The sequence below is a fragment of the Setaria viridis genome, chromosome 2 (assembly GCF_005286985.2).
Source record: "Setaria viridis chromosome 2, Setaria_viridis_v4.0, whole genome shotgun sequence".
NCBI classification, from domain to species: domain Eukaryota; kingdom Viridiplantae; phylum Streptophyta; class Magnoliopsida; order Poales; family Poaceae; genus Setaria; species Setaria viridis.
Window position 1 is genome coordinate 13,041,432 of NC_048264.2, and position 19,225 is coordinate 13,060,656.

General features: G+C 43.0%; 1 protein-coding gene across 2 annotated transcripts; it reads right to left on the reverse strand.

Annotated features, from left to right (window-relative positions):
- Positions 1-985: 985 nt before the first annotated feature.
- Positions 986-12,305, reverse strand: LOC117844869 (uncharacterized). Of its 2 annotated transcripts, XM_034725685.2 has the most exons (18): positions 12,069-12,305; positions 10,277-10,495; positions 10,000-10,066; positions 8,722-8,905; positions 7,202-7,254; positions 6,824-6,912; positions 5,401-5,637; positions 4,472-4,536; positions 3,659-3,719; positions 3,464-3,581; positions 3,311-3,392; positions 3,154-3,226; positions 3,022-3,083; positions 2,829-2,924; positions 2,387-2,541; positions 1,648-1,744; positions 1,494-1,571; positions 986-1,409 (listed from the first exon to the last, which is right to left on the reverse strand). In XM_034725685.2, the coding sequence occupies exons 1-18, from the start codon at positions 12,073-12,075 to the stop codon at positions 1,302-1,304; spliced, it is 1,851 nt and encodes a 616-aa protein (XP_034581576.1). In that variant the 5' UTR covers positions 12,076-12,305; the 3' UTR covers positions 986-1,301. The 2 variants fall into 2 exon arrangements, with proteins under 2 accessions (XP_034581576.1, XP_034581578.1); XM_034725687.2 differs by lacking the exon at positions 10,277-10,495 and having other exon boundaries at positions 12,069-12,303.
- Between the last annotated feature and the right edge of the window lie 6,920 nt (positions 12,306-19,225).

Consider the following 19,225-nt stretch of genomic DNA (forward strand, 5'->3'; position numbering starts at 1 on the left):
AGTGATGAACATGATTAAGAGAAATAGCAGGAAGGCCTAGGCTTGTCATTTTTTAGCAGAACAAAAGTTGTTGTATCCTCACAACTCAAAAGAGGAAAGAAACCATCGGATGAGTTGTTCAAGTGGAGCAGTTAGAACCTCGTGAGGTGCAGCGTACGTGGTGCATGACTCGGATCTTTGTGCGCTTCCTGGCCGTCTTTAACCGCTTGTCTCTTCCAGTGGATTCGCTCATGTTAGTGATGATCCGTCTGCAACAAATTCCTTTGCTACCGATGGATCGAAACCTTGAGCCAAAAGTTTGGCGATCACAATGTTGCAGTGCCGGAGGTGGAGTTACAGGTCAACCACAACGGATCATTTGTTTTTCATAAACGATGAAGTTTCCACGACGGATCATTTGTTTTTCATAAACGATGAAGTTTTGTCATAAAAGAACAATAGTGACGTATCATTAGTTCTTTATTACGAATGGTACTGGAACTCTTGCATATAGCTTTAAAAACAATCCAGTGGTTGGGCCAACAGTGGCGGGGCGGTGGACGTGGGCCCAAAACCAGTAGGGCGCATGACCCATCCACGTCAGATGCCACCGTCCGCGCCGCGGTCGGTGCACGCATAGCATAGTCACTGTTACACCAAATGACAAATCGACCGTAACACACAAGCGCATGCTGTCCTTTTGCACTCCCGTACAGCAAACATGACAGAATTTGCAAAAGTACACGTTACTGGTCAAACCTCTTCGACACATACGTACTACAGGTATGCTGCTATCGGATCAGTGTTTTTTTTTTAATCGCAGGAATTTCTCGAAAATATTACGAATGGGTGTTCTGCATCTTGAAAAAAAGAGGCAAACTTGAAATCAAGAAAATATAAAAGGAAATTCAAAAATCACGCAAGAAACCATTTTATCCATGCATCCTCCATCATCATATATACAGCACAACCAGTAAACCAAACGTTAAGATAGGAATCCACAACAAAGCAGCGAATGGGTGCTTCATCTAATCACGGTGAAAAGGTTATTAACAAATCAAGTAAATTTTTGGCAAATCCATGGCCTTCATAGCAAGCCTCCTGATCCTTATAAAACACTCGCATCTTATTTTCAAGTATACACCAGCCTCACCAGTATAAATGTTCTTATTCTGATACCTGGTATAAACACGAAAAAATTCATCCGAGGAAAGCCAGACATCGAAACCCTATATTGACAGCTCAGGAATTTGTTCATGTTCGACAGAGACAAGCAAGTCCCCATGTGAAACCTCTCACAGAATGATGTCAGTGTCCCTAGTTCACTGCTGCACGAATTTGTTCAATGCTGTCACATCCAGTGCTGAGAACTCATTCACAGCAGCAAGCACTGCAAGCCCGAGCTTAATGGCATCATCGTTACTTGGTGCCTGTAATATGGACATATCACATGACAGTCAAATGGTAGATTTGCTACACTCTAATGATTGAGAGAGGAAGGGAAGAGAGGCTACCTCAATGTTTAGGGGAAGGACAGGGTCATGGAGGGAGAGCCTCAACAGGAACCACCCACCATATCCTGAAACTCTTACCTGAACAGTAGATTGACGAGATGTATCAAGATCTACACAAGAAAATTTCAAAAGAAAGCAAAGAGTATTGACATACGCCTTCATAATTCTTGGGGGCTTTGTGGAGATTTGGATCTTTGCCAATTGCATTCTCTAAATGTCTCAAAACTGCTTCCCCATAATCACGGAAGGGCCTGTAGAGAGATTAAATCACAATTTTTTTAAAATATTCAAAGACATCTATTGCCGTAGCTCAATCCTGTACCAAATAGAGTAAATCATTTAACAGAGTGGCTGTGATCCGTGTGCTTGTATTTTACTTTACATACATATTTCTACCAATCCTCGTCTTACACTTCTTTTAGACTTATGTAGCTAAATGTTATTGTACAATAGCCACCTACAACATCCAAAGAGGTATCTAAATTGTCAACAAAAAAACTGATGCCACCAGTCCTATTTTCACATCACAGGTCATTTCCATAACTAAATGTGGAAATATTTCCATATGCCAGAAATGATGCATTCACAGTCACTGGTTTGCTATAGATAAAATCACAAGTTAATAGATATACATTTGTGACCAATGAGGGGCTCAATTTTAAGGATTGCCTGTGTGCCTATGGAAAATTCAAATGGATAACACTCATCTTTCTTTTTTTCCATTTCCAGAAAAAGTTCGCTATGTGCAGTTAACAAGACCATCTCATGTTATTTGAGCTAACTGATTGCTCATTCTCATCACATTAAGTGCATAATACTAGAAAACTACTAGTACTAACAAATAATTTCTCCGTGAAAATGAGCCATAAGGTATTTGAGAGTTATTAACATACCCTCCTTTCAAATCTGCATGATTCTGATCAATCTTCAACCTTATCTCCACTGTCACAGCAGCTTCCTCAAGTCCCTCAACCAAATCAGTCAAAACTTTACTTCCAATACTTGAACCCAGTGTTCTAGCAGCAGCAAGTTTATTCAAAAGTTTGACCTGAGGGGAAGAAGAGAAATTTTAAATCTCATATCCAAAATATGCCCCATTTTTTCCATAAAACCATGAAACATTGTACGCCAGAATTTTTTACACATTAGAGCCATATTTTTTAATAGGTAAAATGTGGCCAGTGCAAAAGAACTTCATCGGTTTAAACTTCTTGACCCGATAATACAAAAGATCACTTTCCTCATACATGAAATGTCGATGTGATTATCCATTTTTCCTTATTCCGCCTTTACGTGGTTCACAAAGTTCAATGAGTGTAGAACAAGAGTCCTTACCATAAGGTATGCTCCATCATCGAGCCAGTGATTCTCTTTCAGTGCTCCATGGCCACTTGTTTCCATAGCCAAATGTGACTCCTCACCAATAGAATTCTGAAAAATTGTCATATTATAAATGTCATTTTACTGCTAGTTAAATTATGGAAAAAATCAAGGGACTAACTGAATTACATAGAAAATGCAAACTAACCAGACGAATAGCCTCATCTATGACATTCTTGTACCCTCGCTTGAAACGGTGATGTTTCCCTCCTTAAGAACAAAATATATAAGCAAATGACTATGTACTGAAACAAAGCACCATACTATAAGCATTACATACCAAGTTTATTTTCAATAAATACAGTCAACCCATCTGAAGTCACACTATCTGTCACAACTGTAGTTCCTGGGTGCTAGCAACAGAGCAATGAAGTAGTTAGTGGCAAGCAATAGAGTAGAACAAAATAAAACTGCATCTTAGAACAAAAAAATCTTACTTCCTCAAGAACTATGGCAGCCATCAAAGCAATCAATCGGTTACGGTTCAACTCACGACCACTGGAATCAACAGCAGCAGACCTGCAAAAGGCAAGGTTTGAGCTCTGACCTATTAGACATCAGCAGAACCTCAATGGCTAGCTATTTTGCACCTGTCGACATCGGTATCAAATATGATGCCTAAGTCTGCCTTGTTATCAAGAACTGCTTGTGTAATGGCCTTCATTGCAGTTTTGTCTTCAGGGTTCGGAATGTGGTTGGGAAACAAGCCTGAATATGTGGTGTATAGAAATGTGAGAAAGGCCAAAAGTGATATAGTTACATTAAGAAAAAAAATCAGTGATTACCATCAGGCTCCAGGAATTGACTTCCAGTAGTGACAGCTCCTAATGGTTTGAGTACCTTATCCTGATCCAAAAATTACAAATAAACTCAACATTTTCTGTTAATAGCTAAGTGTTTCAGGAGTATCATTCTAAATATTCACTGGACAGTTTTGTAATGTAAAGAGAAAATCAACCAAAGAAAATAGTGGAACTCAACTTGGGAGATTAATCTAGGGCAGAGTTTTAGAAATGGATCAACATTGACATGCTTTTATAGAACAAATTGAAGTTCTTCCCTGAACATTTGAAAGAAAATTTAATGCTAATATTATCTGCTATCTTATATGGTTGAAAATTCAAACTTTAAAAACTAGATTTCTCTAACTGTTATACTAAGGGCCTGCTTGCATCTGTTGTGTTGTGCTGCACTAATTTTTTAAACTACTGTAGAAAACAAATCATAGAAGATGTAATAGTTTGTTAGGGAAATCCAATGAGGTCTAGATAAAATGTGTTGCACAACTGTTGAATTGTTGATTTTCTCACACTTGTGTAAGCTGAAACATGTTAATATCCCCACTTGCAAGATAGATTAGAACAAAAGCAGTTACTCAATATTGGAATTTAAAAGCAGTTCCACCAAACAAGATTAGAAGAAAAGCAGTCAGCCAAACAGAGCCTAATCAACCTATTAAACTGCAGAGAGGCAAGTGTGAAGCATTTAATAGAGTAATCAATCATTTGATTAAAGGTAACAAAAGACAACATAACAAATGAACTAAGGCTTAAAAATGTACATTGCTATAGAACAACTTTGGAAGTATAACACATTACCACAAAAAAGCCGCCTGCACCATTCCCTGCATCAACGACTATGTGCAGCCCCTCCAATGGTTTATCTAAGGCCAAAGAAAGAAAAAAACATGAGCATCAGAAGTTGCTTCATATTAATGTTTGGTATTCAATCATTTCCACAAAAGTTCACTATATCTATATTCAATCATTTCACAAAAGTTCACTATATCCATCATGCTCATGGACAATAGCTTCATTTGAATACAAGTAGAATGCGATGACGCAAAAACATGAACAGATAATTTTGCTGTGTGTAAAGAAGTTTACAATATAAACAACCAAGTAAATTGTGAAATTGGCATTGCATACATGCAAAATGGATGTCTTCCACAAAATGAGATAAAAGTGACTGCAAATGATTTTGTACTGAGAGTAATGCATAACAGGAGCTAAGGGGCTAAAAAGTGCTACTGGAGTAATTCATAACTAGGAATTTTGATTGAGCACACAAAAGCAATGATGTCATAAGTATTCAAATAGATTGCAGAAATTAGACATCACAATGACTGTGTGTTTAATGGGGCTTCCCCCAGGGTTGCTACGGCTCTGACTTTAGCCAGAGAAGATGCCCAGCTGTGGAGCATGGCTGGGGCTAAGGGCCTCCCCCTGCCTGCTGCCAGAGGGGTTGATTAGGCCTCAGCTCTTGGCTTCGTGGTCGTTTTTTATTCTTGTAAAAGGTGATTAGGATCTTCGGGTTCTAGTGTGTGTGGGTGTGTTCGGGTCTCTGTATGACTCTTTCTTCTCCTATTAATACAATGATACGCAGCTCTCCTGCGTGTTCGAGAAAAAAAAATTGCAGAAATTATCTGTGAATATCAAAAGTTAATGCAAGTGTCAGACAAGAAATCGAACTGTGGACTAGTCTGGTAAGTAAAAATGAGTTTTAAAAAATAGGACATGAAAAGCACCTTTGTCTCCAGCAGATTTACGAACTGCTTGCACAAGATCAGAAGCATAAATTGACATGTAGTCCACACTATTCACAACTCCCCTAGAAGCATCCTCCCATTCTTTCAGCTTGCCATGCGCAGATTCCTCATATATTTTAGAAGCACGCTCCAGGATATCTTTGATATCAGCCTTATTTAGCCCACCATCACTTGTAAAAAACTTGAGACCATTCCGATTGTAGGGAAGATGGCTCGCTGTAAAGAAGAACAATCCCAAAAACTTAGGTTCCCTGTATAATTGCCAAACATTTTATGACGTGGAAATAATATAACACTGTGGCTTGAACAGAAAGCCACAAAATGAGCACACGTGCATATGACAAATTTCACAAGTAGATGCATATTTTAATAATGTGCATCCATATAATCACAACATCATATAGATTTCAGAGAAGAATAGAATATTCATGCAACTGCATATGAAAAACAACATTTAAGTTGCATTTATTTCTTTTATTCTCTATTCTTGTTTTTTTACTCTAAAACTTAATTCTCCTGGCATACAATAGCATTTAAGGAATGTTTGGATTACAGCAACGTAAATATAACAAGAAGGCGCTGAACTGAGGATTGGATAGCATAGGAAATCCACATGATATTCAGAGTAGAGTTACACATAGGAATCAAACAATACGCAAGTAATATATGAATATGCTAAAAACTTGGATTTTTGCATCCCCAATAGGTGGATCCCAAATCAAACACCCAAGCATAAACCAAAATGAAGCAATCAAAGCAGTCTTGCACTTGCTCACCAAGGTTCAGCAGTGCATAATCATCTCTGAAATGAGTTCAGAATGGTGTCCTAACAGCTGACAGGAGGGGGATAAATTGGACTTTTTCTATGACATAGTGATTTCTGGTTTGATTTGCAACAAGGTAGCAATAAGTCAAATGACATATCTGACAAAGTTCTATATATACCAGAGTTAAATGAACTGACATGCTTAAATCTAAAAATGGATGAAGTTATTTAACACCAAAATAGGAAATCAGAGACATCGAAGTCCCAACATTGCGCATAAGCACAAAAACATGCCACAATTCAAGTACTGGCAGAGAGATATATAAATTTTCTCAGAAACATCCACGAAAATACTGGCAGTTCTGGATGTTATCAGTCCTGTTTAGTTGCATGCCACAATTCAAAAAAAAAAGCTTGGCTTATCAAACAAGCGTTGGACCTCCAAGTTAGTCATGTTAGAAAATAACAATGACCAATCGTGTTCAAACCAAATAATCGAAACTCCGATGGACGAAGAAAATCATGTTAGTGACATAACTCATGTGACAATTTTGTATACCTTCGCAAAGGCTTTTGCAATTTCTTATATAGAAACTAGTTATAAAATGCCTACATAAAATTTATTTCTAACCATACCTGTTATCATTATGGCTCCATCAACGGGTAAATGATTTCTCTCATCTTCCGTAAGTGTACTGTTGAACATTGCAGGTGTCGAAGCCAATCTACATATATGCATAATCCTTTGTCAGAATTGAAATATGTCCCCTTCTTTTGAGCCGATTATTAGGTAACAAAGTTATGAAGAAAATATCAAAGCAGAGAAGCTACCAAAACCATTTTGCATGGTTACAATTTAGCATTGTAGATTCCAAAGAACTGATGTGTGAAATTTCTCAGGGAAAAGAAATCACATAACGAGGGAACTATTTTGGATGTCTAAATTTGGGTGCCTCTATGCAACAAAGAGGATGTTGCATAAATTTATGTAACAAAACTAAAGAAACAACTCACCCAAACTGTAGGATATCATGTCCAGCAGCAGTGATTCCATGAGTAACTGCATTCTGACAACAATCACCTTTTAGTAGCTATTATAGAACCCAAAAAAAAAATTGAGGGCAAGTGCATCGCTCAAGTATCATAAACTTCAGATCTGAATATTGTTCTGTTTTACCATCAGGATGCTTTTATATTTAATTATTCATATAAAGTTTGGGTAAAAAGAGGTAGAACAGACTAGCAAGATGAACATAAATTATCCTGTAACTACAGAGAAGACAACCCCTATCATGAGTCATAATGTATGAAACCACGAATTCAATCTAAGCATGCACACGCATTCATGTAAGAAGGCAGTTCACTAGTTACACTATTTTTTTCATATTTATAAACCTTGCTGCCAGGAAACAAATACTAGTCTGGTTGCTCGTCTCTAGATGAGTAGTCAACAGAAGAATCATGGGAGAAGCTCTAAGCAACAGAAAGTGGGTGAGTGACATTAAGGGACCTCGCTCACTGAATGTATTGAACGAGTACCTTCAGCTATGGGAGCCGTTACAAGACACCTATCTCCAGAGATGTTCATGACCAGCACGCATTGAAGCTTTCAGTTTATAGCCTACAATGGTTTCTTTGTTGGGTCTATTGACTATTAGTTTTGCACCTTGGAAAAGGATTTTCGAAGTCATGGGCTCCATTACGGTGCAAATTTTTTCATAAGGCTTGACGCACTTACTGTTGTTGCGCGGACAGATTGGCAAAGTAGAGGTTGCCATGTCCGGCGTCTTGCCCATTCTGTGAACAAGCTCCTGAAACTATAAACCATCTGTTGACCTCCTATGTGGTTGCAAGGGAAGTATGGTTCACTGTATTCCAGAGAATTGGCCTGCGGGCTCTAACCCCACAACCTGATGCCTCTACCTTCTCTGGCTGGTGGAACCAGGCAATTAAGAGAGTGGATAAGGAGCACCAAAAATGCCTCAATTAGATCAATTTAGTAGCATGGGAGATTTGGAAACACCACAACGACAGTGTTTTCAACAATGCTACCCCGAGTGTATCCTTGGTGCGGACAATAAAAGAGGGAGCTCTATGGTGCACAGCTGGGGCTCAGGGCCTCCAGAGCCTTTTCTAGGGCCTGTGTCCTTGCCTTTTTGGTCGTTTCCTTGGTTCAAGTCTGGCATGTATACTGTCAGTGCTACAGTGCTACAGGGTGTGAGTGGGTTTTTGGGTGTGTAGTGTGTATTATTGTACTTTTGGTACTGCTCCTTAATGAAATGATGCACAGCTCTCCTGCGTTGTTCGAGGAAAAAAACACTAGTGACTTTCATTTATCACAGGAGAAGAAATCTGTTACGCGCCAAACAAACAAGTATTGAAAATTATTACATGGTTATGAATGCTTGACATAACACAGTAGAAGTCCAAACTACACTAGATGAAACAGGATTTTCGTATTCAATAAATAAAGGCTTAAACATGTGTAATTTTGGTTCATAAGATTAATTAAATGAACAGAAAACAGGATCCACCTGCAATTTATGTGCAGAGATTCGTGAATCATGTCCAACAGATATTCTCAAACGTCTCAATCCATCTGCTTCCTTCTTGTTTAACAGCCACGCAGCAAAAGCTGCAGCTATAGCTTCAGTGGCAGGTTCCGTGAGGTTGACAGGCTCACCTTCAACCCCAGCAACAGCAACACCACGAATATCACTGGAAAACAAAACAGCCTCAATAAAAGCATTTCATATATACAACCTTACAAATGTACTTAACACAAACTAAGAACATCTCTAAAGTATTTCATTAATTGACTCTTTAGAATTTTTAACAACACAGCTGAAACTAAAAGTTATTTTTATTTTTTTTCAATGGCATTAACTTCGGTCTACCATATTTCACATTATAAAGGAACAATATCAGTTTACAGTAATTGCATTACTCCAAAAAAAATCATCAAAGGCCCATCAATTAGATCATGTCAAATGTTCTCACCTTTGGTATGTTTGGTCCATGGAATGGAAAAGTTATAGCTTTTGATGTTAGGCTTTACAAAATTGCATAGTATAGATATACAGAAACATAGAAGCAGTAAGGATTTCAGCTGAGAGCACAGATAGCCCCTACCGAAGCATTAATAATTTCATTAATGTCAAAAGAGGAGTGAATCATAGCATAGGATAACAGGCATCACATGTATTGCACATGCTAACACATGCCTCCATCGTATATGGTTTCTACTAATCTAATAATGATCCCTGCAGACAAAACTCCAAGAGATCTAACATCATATTGCTGAATACCTATGAAACTACATCCAGCATTAGAACAATAATTTACTACTCAAACGTATTATTCTTACCTTCTATATATGTTATAACCCTTTTCTTTGAAAAAAATTGCACACAAAACTAACAGCAACTATATGAATTAATAGCCCCTCCCCCTTGCTATGAACAATGCCTGTCATAAAGTTCACTCTGACCATCCCATACCCATACTACTATGCACAAGATGCAAAAAGAACATGGGACCTCTGTCCAAACACTTGTTCAACCCCTTTTTAGATGAAGTATAACTTCCGGCCTCTGCACCAACTAAGGATGCATATAATCATTAAACTCACTAATATCTAAATAGGTGCACACCAGGGCTTGAACCATGGTGGGTGGAGCCATGCGCCCACGACCCCACCATCATACCAATGGTGCTTTTGCAGCATTCAATCCTAATTTCTACTAATATATGTTTGTAAACTAAAATGGGACTAGAACTATAAGCAAATTAGATTCGCATAAAATATATACCTGCCATTTTGAAGCTTGAGAAAATCAACTTTCTCAGAGGAAGAGACAACACTGCCACCTTGAGCAGCTGCAATGTAGTTATTGTGAGTGACTTTTCACACTTGGACATGCATGCACATTACACATTACTAATACCAAAAATAAGAACCCAAACTGTGATCTGAGAATGATAATTAGACATTATTTGAAACAAAATATTAATATTAAAAATGAACAAGTGAAAAAATTCTAGCGTAATACTAGTGAGCAATCTGACCGATGAGAGCCTAGAACACACCATTGTAGCTAATTGCTTGTTTGTTGAAGCTAGTCCATGGTGTCGATGTGGTATTTAACCATTTGGCTGAAGAATCAGCCACTGTCAATCTACATTCCTGGAAGGAATGCATGCCGCGGGTTTTGAGGGAACAAAAGTCACTGGGATATCTTGTACCATGCCTAGTCCGTGGGTGATGTTGTGCCAAGAATGCATTTTGTATGGTCTTCGCTGATAATGCTGCACAAATTGCCAAATCTATCAGATCTCCCTCTAATGTTAATTAAGACTTTGTACAAGATAATTTGTTTGCTTTCATTTGTATCCAAATAAAATGGGTGGATGGCATAAATTTTCTTCAGCAAAATGCAAATCAGTAAAATTTGTTCCATTTCTCTCTCAAATATCTTCTTTGCAAACTTGGGCACAAGGACTTGGGTAGTTAGGTGCAAATCAGCTAACTGGCTTTTGGTTCATGGGACATGGTTTAACCTGGATGGAATGGTTCACTTGAATATGCATCATGAATTCATGATTATGAGCATCTTATTTCGACAGAGTTGGATATGTTCACAATCTCTAGGACCAAAGCCATGTGAAGTTTGAAGTGTTGATTTCAAATTGGCTAATTGATCAATACAGAAAAGGGGTCTCATGCGGGACCAAGACAATTTTGTATCACACATGGCGCTAGTATAGATATTGCTTGCTTTCTTCTCTACATCCACCTCTTAGCGAGCGGAGGTTACTACTATCCACACGATGAACTGCAGCTTATGTTGATCCGTTGCCCCACAATGCTGACAGTTAATGACACTACCCTAAAAATAATGCTGCTTCTAACCACATCACACAATTAGAAAGATGCATTGCAAATGCAGGGTTACACGTCTTCTATTAAGGTACCATTCTGAAATGCTCTAAACGAAATTATAACACAGAGAGCGAGGATGTTGCAATTTTTCTATCTTGTTAATTTCAACCATACAACCTATGGCGTTAGGTCAAACGGACCAGCATAACTAATTGGTAGATGCAAGCATCACCTACTCGGTCCACAAAAACATTCAGTCAACAAGAAACAGAATAACAAATTCAAATTTGCTGAATATCAGAACCATTCAGAACCAGAAGGTATCTTAATGAACTGCAAACGTAATCTTTTGTTTCAGGGCCAAAACTAGGTTTGACATAACCCTGTCGCACACTGCAGTATGTATCAACCAATTTATACAACTTCCAATGTAATTACATGGTAAAAATGAGTCTAAGTACATGCAAAGTTTTGCATCATGCACCAGGGTACATTAATGTAGCTTCGCCCCTGTTTTGTTCGACGTGTTGCCGTAAACATTGAATTGAAAGGTGTGCTTAGCCAGGAATGTTTTCTTCACATAATGAATAATGTTTATGTTCCTTGTTCTCAATGACAGACAAAAAAGGTGTCCAACCTTATTCTTCTCTTTCCCTTTGGCCGGTACAAAGGCCACACAGCCTGTGTGACACAGGGGTGGGCATCATCCAATCTTTCAGTGTAACCAAACCAACCATAAGAAAACACAACCATTGACGAGTTTCCAGACAGTATATTTGGTTTATCTTTCAAACAATCCCATAATTTCCCACACAACGTCCCTAGCTGTGACACCTGAAGCCCACGCTCGTACCCTTCCCGAAGCTTCGGGGCCTTACGGACAACTAGCCCAACCATGGGGTTTGGGTTCGCCTACCAATCGACTCGATCGAAAGAGCTGTACAGCGCCGCAGCACGGATTCGGAGAAGGGCGGGCGGAGGAGGCGGCGATGGACTGACCTGCCATGGCTGCGCGAGCGTGCGGAGGCGGCTTCGGCTTGAGGCTCGGTGGGGGCGGCGAGCACGAGGAGAGCGGAGCAGCGGTGGAGGGGGATCCCTTTTTTGATAAAAAGGCAAAAACCTCGTTGGTGCCGATGGAACCAAAAATCTGGTGGAGATGTGCGGCACCGCCGCATGCGGAAGATGCAGGAAAATATTCGGTGAAATCACGTGCCTGCTCACAGGCTCGATCCAATCCCATTCACAAGGAATCATCATGATGGCCCGGAGAGGAGAAATCTCAGCCCAACCCAGCCCGCCCGATCGTCTCTCTCTCTCTATTTGTTGACTGGCTTGCGCTCGTGATGAAATTTTCTTACATGTGTCTGTGTGTGTAGTGGCGGTCCGGCGGATGTGGTCCCTTCCAGCGGAGACGCGTCAGCTAGCTCGTACCTCTCCATGTTGGATTCGTTCCGCCGTGGAAGAGAAAGAAAGAGAAAGGGAGAAAAACTCGACGCTAGCGTGGGATTAGGAGATAGGCTCATTCGCACACCTCGAGGCGCACATGGGCCCAACACCCTCGTGCACGCCGGGCGACCAATGCGGCAGCCATCGTATATACATGTACATCACCACAACAAGATTTGGACAATCCTGAATACAAGCACTGTACGCTTGAGACGTATTTGATATGGAGACTATATCGCAGGATGGCGCAGTCTACGTGACAAGACATGAACTAGTCGAGGATTAGGAAAAGTACTCGTAGTAATCAGAGTAGGACTCGCCTAGTCGAATCCGACTAAATAACCGATAACCCTACTGTCGAATTTAGTAGCCCGGCAGTCCATAGGGGGTTACCCGAGTGGTTGATTTGTAGGTGGAGGGGATTGCGAAACTAAGAACTCGAAGGTGATCGCGAGAACACGAGGAACACGAAGCAGGTTCGGACCTCCGGAGAGTAATACCCTACATCCTGTATACTGGTGGTTTGTATTGCTCGAGAGTTGATGTTGTGTTCTAGGGAGGCGCCTCTAGCGGCCTTATATAGGCTGACGACCTAGGGTTACAAGTCAGTTTGAATTTAATTTATTCGGTAGTTACATGGAATGGAACGTAATTTGAGTCGGATTACAATACGTATCCCGCAACATCCGGACTGATTTGAATTGCCCGGCCTTCTTGGCATGTACTCAAGTATTTTTATGTCCTTAGCCCGCATGCCCTAGTCGGGCGGGCCCACTTGTCAGGTCAGGCCTGTATCCTGATCGGTGGGGACCCATGGGGTACCTATATCCCTCAAATTCCGAGCGATGTGTAGGCGAATAGGAACTTGAGGTCATCACAACGAAGCTTGGAATGTGGTCGGCTGAAGTTGCGATGGCGTCATGGTGACGGGAGGCTACACAATGCTTAAAAAAGAAGAAAATCCGAGCGAACATAGAGCCATACGCGCAGAGCGAAGTCGAGTGCCGAGTTGATGGATGTCGGGCATCCAGCAGGTCGAAGGGAAGGACATGGAGGATGTCGCGAGATGCACTCCATAGGAGTAGCCCCCGAGCATTGAAACGATTAGTATAATTGTCCAATGGTCCAAAAAGAAGAAAAAGTTGATCCCAATAGCAAGTTCCAGTGCCTGTACATAAGGATAGGCGAAGTCGCGGAGGCCCGCTGACCAGAAGTAGGCGCCCAACCTCTAAGGACGAGGACTGGCGGAGCCGTAGAGGCATGCCGACAAGAAGTAGACGCCCAACCCACGAGGATGAGGACTGGCGGAGCTGCGTCGTGGAAAGCATAACGGAAAACCTGCGGACTCCGTTCGGCTCGTGCGCCGTGATAACGGAAAACCCGCAGATTTCGTCACTAGGGTTACGCCGTCACGCCCTTAAAAAGCCCAAGGGGCAAAGATCCGTTTTCATTTCCATCTGTTATACCGCGTCGCCGCCGCCACAGTCCACAGAGCACACACCACCGCGCCCACGAACCCTAGGCCGCGCCATCGCGATTCCCAATCTGCTCACGCGCACTTCACCGCCGCCGCTCGAGCCACCGCGCCGCTGTATGCGAGCATTAGATCCAAATCACAAGGTATAGAAACTGAAGAAATGACACAAGCGCAGATTCCAAATCCATCCTCGATCTGTATGAAGTCAATGACGACGGAGGAGAGCATGCAGATGCTTATCGATAGGGGCCTCCTAGGGCCCAAGACGCTGCTGGACTGGAAGCCAACCGCCGGACAAGATTTCCCCACACAGGACAACATAGAGATAGTGGTCTTCGCATCATTCTTCGAGCACAGATTCGGGATCCCCTGCGCGGACTTCTTCCGGGGTCTTCTGCATTACTACAAGATTGAACTGGTACACCTGAATCCCAACTATTTTGGATATTACAGTGTTAACCCATCTGTGTGAGGCATATTTGGGCATCCCCCGCACTTCGATCTCTGAAAGTATCTATACCAGTTGAAAATCGTGTCGACCAAGGGGAAGCAGCCATGAGTGATTGGGGTTGTGGTTTTTCTCTACAGCCAAAGAAAGTCCAGGAGTGCTTTGACCTCCAGTTGAAGGAATCCAACGAGAGCTGGCATAAGGAGTGGTTCATAGTTGCCAATCAGCAACCTGAGCTCCTACCGCGTACTGGATACAGGCCAGTGACCATGCCCGAGTGGTCAAACCAGCCAACCTCGGAGGAGCAGGTGCAGGTGAAGCAGTTGCTGGAGAAAATCGGCAACTTGAAGGCGCACGGTCTGACAGCAAGAGCGGTCAGCATTAAATTTGTCGGAGACTGATGCAGGCAATCAAGAACCAAGTTCATCCAGCGTACGAGTACACAGGGTCGCTGGACCTGACCTGGGAGGTTCAGCGAAAGGTGCCCAAGGAGGAAATTGTCAATCGGGTGTCCGAGTTTTTTGGGGGCCTTATTAAGAACAAAAGCTGCCAAGCTTATTCCCTGAAGAGGCTGGTCAACTCGATATGACCTTAATTGTAGTGATTGTTTCCATTCTGCTGTTGTGTTGTCTCTGACTAATCTTGTTGTCTGACCAGAGTGATGAATTTGAATTCTTTTGCCCGACGCTGCTTCCTGGAGGGGCCGAGCAGCAGCGGCCCAAGGTCTGCCCGACCGACAAGTCCAACGAACTACCCGCCAGCCTTGAGTAGGAGTCTGACTCCTCCATCGGGTTGGATGAGAGTGTGCTAGAAGAGGTCGGCCAGGCCACCAGATGCTGCACCGGTGGGACATCGGACACGGCATGCCATGCAGAAGTAGCCTGTCTCCAAGTCGCAAAAGCCAAGCGGCAAGAGGAAGAAGATGCCTGGCAAGAAGGAAAAAGCTGCCCCGAACATGGCCTCCGTGGCCAAGTCGGTGAGCGAGATGGACGAGGAGTCCAACACGCTGAGCCCGCCAGCGAAGAAGAAGAAGTTCGAGCTTCGTGAGACGACCGCGACCGACGCGAAGCATGTCAAGGAGGCACTGAAGGTGAAGATCCGCGGGGGGTCTAGCAGGGATGCGTTGGTGCCACCGCTACCATTGCACCCCAATATCCGAGTGAAAAAGAATAGCACCATGTAAGTATGATCTAGTTATGCTATCTGTCTTGTTATTATTGTTGACACTATCTTGCTTGAATTACTGCTTGCATCGACAATGCAGGACTGTCATGCTAGATGATGAGTTTGGTGTGCAGCTGACTGGTTGCTCAACCCAGAACGAGGGGGCGAGCGGCCACACCATTGATCAGTTGCCGCCTCCGGAGGTCGGGGCGGATCAAGATGGACGCGCCGATGAAGCTGTACCAAATCTAGTGCCGCAGCAAGGCGTAGTCAGCTCCGAGGCCGAGCAGGTTCCTGGCGAGGGGGCTAGAGCTGAGCCTAACCTGGAAGAGGTGCCCAAGGATGATGCACTGTCGGAGAGGTTTGCTGGGGACGGAGAAGATGATGCTGACACCTTAGGCTTCACCGGGTCTGACCTTGCTAGGGACACAGCACAGGACAAGAAGAATCTTGCCAGGCTGCGGCAGTCGTCGTCTGAAATTTCCAAGCTATTATTTGTAAGTGTGCCGACCAACCCGGAAAACTTATAGTTGAAATCCAGTTGCTTTGTAGAGCTCTAACTATTAAAATGTAAGTAGGGTCTAGCCGAGCACGCGCATAAGAGGCGGACGCGATCCAGCAAGCCGAGCACTATCACCTGAAGGCTGAGCGACTTGAGGCTGACCTCAAGAAGGCTAGACAGGATGCCATGCAGAAAGATCTGGATCATGCCCTGAAGGAAGAGATTCTTACTTTGCACTTGAGAGGTATGTTGTGCTGCCCTGTTGACTCGGTTTTGTCCTTGTAATCTTGATGCTGATGTATACTTGTTTGAATGAGTAGATGCTGAGGTCAGGGAGCAAAGGCTCAAGCGGCACCTCAAAGAGTGCGAGAATTCGAATGTGCGCCTTCAACAAGAACATGATGTGGCGGTTCATCATGCATATGTCGTATCGTAGAAGCTGACGTATAAAGCCAACGCACACAAAGATACTGAGCGCTGCTTAGAGGCTGCAATGCGTAATCTTTAGCATGACCAACTGGTAATTGCATGACCCCTGACTGCCTTATATAGGTTGATGACCTAGGGTTACAAGTCCGTTTGAATCTAATCTATTCGGTAGGTACATGGGGCACCCATATTCCTCACCTACCGAATGTTCCAGGACATGGGCAGAAGACACCCTGCTAATTTCAAATCTCTTAAGATCATGGTACATGCGTGGGCAGATGAAGAAGACAGGGAGGTCGAGAGGTTCGAGTCCAATCGCAACAAGGGCCAGCATGAACAATTGCCAATGCAACGATCAGAACCGCAACGATTGCCCTAACAATGACAATCAAAATAACTACTCGGGAGGTCATAACCGTAAGCGAAAGCTAGACAACACTATCGCGACAATGTCCTAGTCATCCAAGAAAGGTGGCAGTAGGAATCAAGACAGGCTCTCGTTCAACGAGCTCCTAAAGAAACATTACCCATGGTATCCATACCACAAGCACGCTGTGATAGATTGTTTCAGTCTACGTAAAGTCATGAAAGACCTGCCGGAGCCATCTGGCACTAAAGACAAGGGCAAGGCCGAGGAAGATAAAGATGCTGATGACAATGGCAAATTCTAAAACCATCCAACACCATCAACGTCATCTTTGGCGGCACACCGAGTACTGCTACTAAGTGATCATCCATTGAACCTGCAACACCAACGTTCCTCAAATGGTCCGAGGTGCCAATTAACTTCTCTAGGAAGGACCAATGGACTAGTTTTTCAAACCCAGAACGGTACCCTCTCGTCCTGGACCCGGTGGTAGCGGTCTCAATGTACTGTTCGCCAAGACACTAAAGAAGATGGGCCTTGACATCACTGATATGTTCACCCCAACGAACTCTCCATTCTACGGGATTGTCCCAGGTAATACGGCTGTACCCCTTGGACATGTGGTTTCGCTAGTTACCTTTGGGACCAAAGAACACTACCGGACAGAATACATCCGTTTCGAGGTGGCAGACTTCGAAATATTGTACCATGCTATCCTCGGAAGACCAGCATTGGCCAAATTCATAGTCATCTCGCACTATGTGTACTTAGTACTCAAGATTCCGGAACCTAAAGGAGTACCCTCCCTGCGCAGAGACTTGAAGAGGTTGTATGACTGCAACAAAGAAGCCGTGGAGCTAGCAACAACTACACAAGTAACAAATTCGATGATGCAAATCTTCGCTGCATCCAAGAAAATATCTCCGTCAGATCTCAAGATCCCAGAAAAGAAGTCGGTGGCAACCAAGGTCAAGCCGACTAGTGAAGTAGACATCAAAGCCATTAACCTTGAGATTGGTGATAGCTCGAAGATGACCCTTATTGGCGTAGAGCTGGATCCTAAATCGGAAAGCACGCTCGTCATCCTCCTCTGAACCAACCGAGACATCTTCATGTGGAAGCTAGCGGATTGCTGAGGTGCCCTGGGAGTTGATCGAGCACTCGCTAGGATCCAAAAGCTACACCAAAAAGGTAACTCCTATGACGATTTGCCCAAGACAGAAGGGAAGCAATCAAGAAAGAACTAGCCAAACTACTCACGGCGGGCTTCATAAAAGAAGTCTATCATCCAGAGTGGCTTGCCAATCCCGTCCTGGTATGAAAGAAAAACAACAATGAATGGAGGATGTGTGTCGATTACACGGACCTCAACAAATATTATCCAAAGGATCCCTTCGGGCTCCCTAGGATTGATCAAGTCATCGACTCCACAGCTAGATGCGCCCTCTGCTTCCTTGATTGCTACTCGGGATATCACCAGATAACTCTCAAGAAATAAGATCAAATTAAAACTACATTCATCACCCCATATGGAGCTTTCTGCTACAAAACAATATCTTTTGGGTTGAAGAATGCAGGTGTATCAACATGCAATCCACGAGTGCTTCAAGAAGCAGCTACACCACAACGTAGAGGCGTACGTGGATGACGTGGTCGTAAAGACTAGAAATCCTGATGACTTGATTGCGGATTTAAAAGAAACTTTCGCAAGTTTGCGAGAGTTTCGGTGGAAACTTAACCCAACAAAATGCGTTTTCGGCGTACCCTCCGGGAAACTACTCGAGTTATTAGTCACTGAGGAATTGAAGCTAACCCTGAGAAGATCTCCGCCATCACTGACATGTTTACCCCATCGTGCATCAAGGACGTCCAAAAGCTAACTAGATGCATGACAGCCCTCAACAGATTCATCTCAAGGCTTGGAAAACGGGGTCTACCCTTCTTCAAACTACTCAAGTGACAAGATAAATTCTAGTGGACCGAGGAGGCAGATCAAGCCCTACAACAGTTAAAGGACTTACTATCAAAGCCACCAGTCCTGACGGCGCCAAACTCCAACAAATTCTTCCGCGATAGGGTCCATCTCTTGCAGGTACTGCTGAAAAGGCTCATCTGAGTAGTCCTCCGCTATTCCTTCCGCAACAGGAGCTAGATCAGCCTGCGGGTAGAAGGACTTCACGAAGCTCAGCAACTGCTTGGAGACAGACTTCGCTATCTTTTGGACGTAGCCGGTGAACTTCGCTGGTACATCCTTGAGTATTTCAGACAGAGGGCGGGGCTCTACACCCTCAAATAGGGGCTCCACCATGTCTGCTATCGGCTG